Here is a 4798-nt window from a genome sequence, read left to right on the forward strand (position 1 = left end):
TTTTTTTGTATTTTTGTATTTTCACCATGTTAGCCAGGCTGATCTTGAACTCTCTAACCTAAGGTAATTCATCTGGCTAGGCTTCCCAAAGTGTTGGGATTACAGGCGTGAGCCACCACAACCGGCCATTACACCATTTTATATCAGGGACTCGAGCATCCGTGGATTTAGGTATCTGTGGAAGGCTCTGGGACCAGTCCCCCTGCATACGGAGGAATGGCTGTTCTTTGCAGTAACAAAAAGCCAGACATAGCCTAAATGTGGAAAGAATCAGATTTAAAATTTTATAATCGACACAATCTCCATTTTGTTTAAAATGTGTGTGTATAGATACCTGCCTACCTACCTGCCTCACTCCCTCTCCAGAAATAAATATATATAGTATATAAATCTTCTTTATGCTTTTTTTTTTTTTTTTTTTGAATATTTTTCACACTTTTTAGAATGATCAAATATAAAAGGTCTTCTTGATACCTTCATAGTTTTGACTCTTTTGCAGTAATCCAGAAAGCCAGTGACATTAAGTAACTTAGAGTTGATAATTTTTCTTTTTAAGTGATAGGGCCTTGTTCTGTTGCCCAGGCTGGAGTGCAGTGGTGTGATCACAGCTCACTGTAACCTTGAACTCCTGAGGTTAAGTGATCCTCCCACCTCAGCCTCTTCAGTAGCTCAGACTACAGGCACGTAGCATCATGCCCTGTTTTATTTTGTAGCAGTGGGGGGTCTCACTGCATTACCTGGGCTGTCTTGAACTCATGAGCTCAAGTGATCTTCCTGCCTAGGTCTCCCAAAGTGCTGGGATTATAGGCATGAGGCACCATGCCTGGCAGGTTTATGGTTTTTCTGAGATGCAGGTATGAAGCACATTACAAGATGACAGCCTCTTTCCTGTGGCTTTCAAAAGAACAGAGTTGGTGAGATGCACCTGTGTTTTACAATAGTTCTGTTTTCTGCTGCCTCCACTGGAAGAAAAGTTCTACTTGAGAAGTAAAACACTGTGTGTATTTAAAAAATACTTGCCACCCCCACAACCCAAACATAACCCTAGGCGCTAGTGCTTATGGGAGAAATGAAGACAACATAGAGGTCTAAAAGATAATGGTCCTTAACTGGAAGGTTAAGCATTACAGAAGGAATTCTATGTTACAGCAGCAGTGTAGAATTTGGGAATTCATAAAGCCCTCTGCACATAGCCCTTTTAAAAGCCAAAGTTCTTTTGAATTACTTTCATTACTAAAATAATACAGAAATGCCTACAACAGTACCTTGAGTTTTTTCTCCTTAGTTGTCTAAATGTGTATGATAATCCATTGTTTAATTTGCATGATTCAGTGGGTGAGGTGTTTTGAATGGCTGAAGTTTCCAAGTGTCTATATTCTTCTGTTTTAATTCTGAAGAATGAAAAAAAAAACACTTTGATGAAATTATTTTAAATTATATTCTCTTCTTTAACAGAGTGTGATGCATGTTAGAGACTTGGGAGTATTGATTAATCACAACTCATCCTCATCCTTGTGCATTTCAAATCATTTTCAAAGTAGACTCATGAATCATTCAGATGGATATCAAAATATATACCTCTGAAGAGCTGACACAGTTGGAGTAGAGAACACAGTCTCAATGGGCAGCCCTATTCAGGATTTCTAATTCTTGCTCCGAAAGCCAGACCTTGGGGTGGCTTCTGTGAGATTCTCTCATGTGCAGTGGGACCAGCGTTCACCCTGTGGGTGGCAGGGCCAGAGGGAGAAGCCTTAAGCACCTTCCTGCCTGTGGAAGAACTGAGGCAGGGAGTGGACAGAGCTGGAAGTATATTACTGTTTTCCTGGGTGCTCCAGGGAGCTGATGGTCCCTTTTAAAGCATGAAAAGAAAGGGAATGAAGATTTTCTCTCATTTCAACTTTTCTTGATACTTTGGGCTTTCACTCTGAATATTAACTATCATACTTGATTGGCACATTGTTCTCTTAGGAGGCATTGTGTCAGGTGAGGTTGTTTACCCTGTATCAGAAAGCTCCAGATTGCTGAGCTTTTACGAATACTGTTTGTTATTTCCTACTGTTTTCTTGCTATTATTTCTGACTTACTGGTGACTCTGCTTTGAGCTCTCAGTGGCTTCTAGTGAACCGTTTCCCATAAACAAGGCACAAGTTTGTCCGGGGGGGGGGAAAAAACAACACAGGTCAAATTAGCTCAGTTTTACAGACAAAACTCTGGACACTGATGTGAGATCATATCCATGTGCTGACACTTTGCCAGCATATGGCAGACTTCTCAGAGGGCACCAGCCACGCCAACCCACAGGTGACACTGATATTTCTGAAATCAAAGCTGCGTTCCAAATAACAGAGTTTACAGTGAAATTCCAACAGCTAACTTAGTCTGCTGAAAATTTATTAAGTCAGAAAACATTTTATTAAAATACTTGTACAGGACCAAGCACCATGCTAGGTACCGTGGACAGAGATGTGACCCCATTGCTTATGGAATGTTTGCCTAAGGCAGGAGACACAGAAGTGAATCCAGAGGGATGCTACGCTGCTGTGGGTATTGGGAAGGCACCGGGCACAGCTCATGTCCACTATCAAATGTTTGCCTGAACTCAGAGGTCCTGGGGTCAGGACACAATCACCTGCCCATGTTTTGTGGGCCCCAGCTTGTCTGCAGTTCTTGGAGTTCTGCAGCATTTGTGCCCCGAGCTAAAGTCCCACTGGACTTGGTGTTACATACGTTAGCACAGGGAAGCCGCCTCTGCTGTAGACCAGGGAGGTTAGGAAAGGCTTCCCAGAAGAGGGCACACCTGAGCCAAATTCTGCTGGATGAGTAGGAGTAGCCAGCAGAGGGATGTGGGCAGGGGAGCAGGAAGGGTGTGTGCCTCTATTCCAGGCAGAGAGCACGTCATGTCCGAAGGCCCAAATTTAAGACAGAATGGGCTGGGGTTTCAGTTCCTTACAGTGAAGCATGGGTAGAAGAGTTAGTGGTGCTAGGTCCCCAGGTGGGAGTCAGATTGCGTAAGGCCCTGTGAAGAGTTTGGCCTCCATCCTGAGACCACATGTGTTTGGATGTGTCAGTCATGGGGGTGACCTGGGCAGTGTGTGACGTGAGAATGTAAAAGGATGGTTGTGTGGAAACTATGATGGGGATAAGACTGGAAGAAAGAATACCTGCCTGGAGGGAAATCACCGAACGTCTCTTGTGTTTGTACTATGGTGCCCGAGCTGGTTGTACCTCCCTGACTGCTGGAATTGACCAGCACTGAAATGGACACTGTGGTACGATCCCGTGTGATCGGTGTCACTTGAGTGAGATGCTGTTATGTGTTCTGTAATGCCTTGATTTTTGTGAGGCCAGCAGAACTGTGGTTCCTTTCAGATGACGTGTCTAAGATGGCATTCCTGACCATGACCCTGCACCAGGGCGGAGCCACTCGGATGTATGCGCTCACACCCGCTGCACAGCCCCCGCTGCTCAGCACCTTCAGTGGAGACCGCCGCTTCTCTCGATTTGGTGGCGTTCTGCACTTGAGCGACCTGGATAACGATGGCTTAGGTAAGACAGGAACAGGACCTGTTGCCAAGGAATGAGTCCCTTTGCCCAGCAGACCAATCTCCTAATTGGATCATCTGGGCTCTGCCCTTATAAGTGACAGCCCAGTGGCCAAAGGACCTTTAGATCAGGTGAGATGGGAGAGGGAGTTGCACTCCTTCAAGGTGATGAGAATGACCTGTGGTAATTGCTGTTGATGAATGAAGAGGGAACAAAGGCTTTTGCCAGGATGAAATCAGGGCAGACTAAAGGAGACACTAATATTATTTGCACGAGGTTGGGTTAGGATCCAGTAGCGGAACAAGGAAAGGGTGACAGGAGTCAGACCCTTCTGTGGGTTTTTGTTGTTTACAGATGAAATCATCATGGCAGCCCCCCTGAGGATAGCAGATGTAACCTCTGGACTGCTTGGGGGAGAAGATGGCCGAGTTTATGTATATAATGGCAAAGAGACCACCCTTGGTGACGTGACAGGCAAATGCAAATCATGGATAACTCCATGTCCAGAAGAAAAGGTAAAGTGTTGTACACAATTTATACCTTATTGGGAAAGGATCACTGATTGCTGATCCCTCATTAACTCATGTCCATTATAAAATGCTTACCTGAATTCAGAGGTCCTGCGGTTAGGACACCATCGCCTGCCCATATTTTGTGGGCCGCAGCCGCCTGTAGTTCTTACAGTTCTGCAGTGTTTGTCCTCAGAGCTAAAGTCCCACTAGATTTGGTGTTAAGTAGGTCCCTGGTCACAGCCTGCCACTGCTTGGTCAGGTGCCCACAGTACAGAAGAAAGAAAACAGGCCATAGCCATCGGAGTTCTTCTTTAAAACAGAGACGGGGTCCTCTTCCACTGCCCAGGCAGGAGTGCAGTGGTGTAGTCATGGCGCACTGCAGCCTCAAACTCATAAGCTCAGGTGATTCTCTTGTCTCAGACTCCTGAGTAGTTAGGACTACACACATGTGCCACCACACCTGGCTAATCTTTTTATTTTCTGCAGAGATGGGGCCTCATTATGTTGCCCAGGCTGGTATTGAACTCTTGGGCATAAGCAATCCTTCCACCTGGCCTCCCAAAGTGCTGGGATTACAGGCATAAGCCACCATGCCCGGCCAGTCACTGGAGTTGCATTAAAGCTTTATCTATTTTGCTTTTTATTTCATTTCTTTGTTTATTCCTTTTTATGGGTGAGTTTCCTTAAGTTACATTTCCTGGGCCTAAAACATTTGTTCATTATTTGACTTTTTTTTTTTTTTT

At 44.9% G+C, this 4798-nt stretch overlaps 1 protein-coding gene across 3 annotated transcripts in view; it reads left to right on the top strand.

Annotated features, from left to right (window-relative positions):
* The window catches only part of GPLD1 (glycosylphosphatidylinositol specific phospholipase D1), a 72045-nt gene that overhangs the window by 50632 nt on the left and 16615 nt on the right, over nt 1-4798 (top strand). For all 3 annotated transcript variants that reach the window (XR_001818197.2, XM_017505249.2, XM_037730203.1), the window contains exons 21-22: nt 3370-3546; nt 3898-4058. Coding sequence is in view for 2 of the 3 variants with exons in the window: in XM_017505249.2 (XP_017360738.1) it covers nt 3370-3546; nt 3898-4058 (338 nt within the window). In the remaining variant the exon portion in view is untranslated. The remainder of the gene's footprint in view (nt 1-3369; nt 3547-3897; nt 4059-4798) is intronic.

The sequence above is a fragment of the Cebus imitator genome, unplaced genomic scaffold, assembly GCF_001604975.1.
Source record: "Cebus imitator isolate Cc_AM_T3 unplaced genomic scaffold, Cebus_imitator-1.0 Scaffold335, whole genome shotgun sequence".
Classification (NCBI taxonomy): Eukaryota; Metazoa; Chordata; class Mammalia; order Primates; family Cebidae; genus Cebus; species Cebus imitator.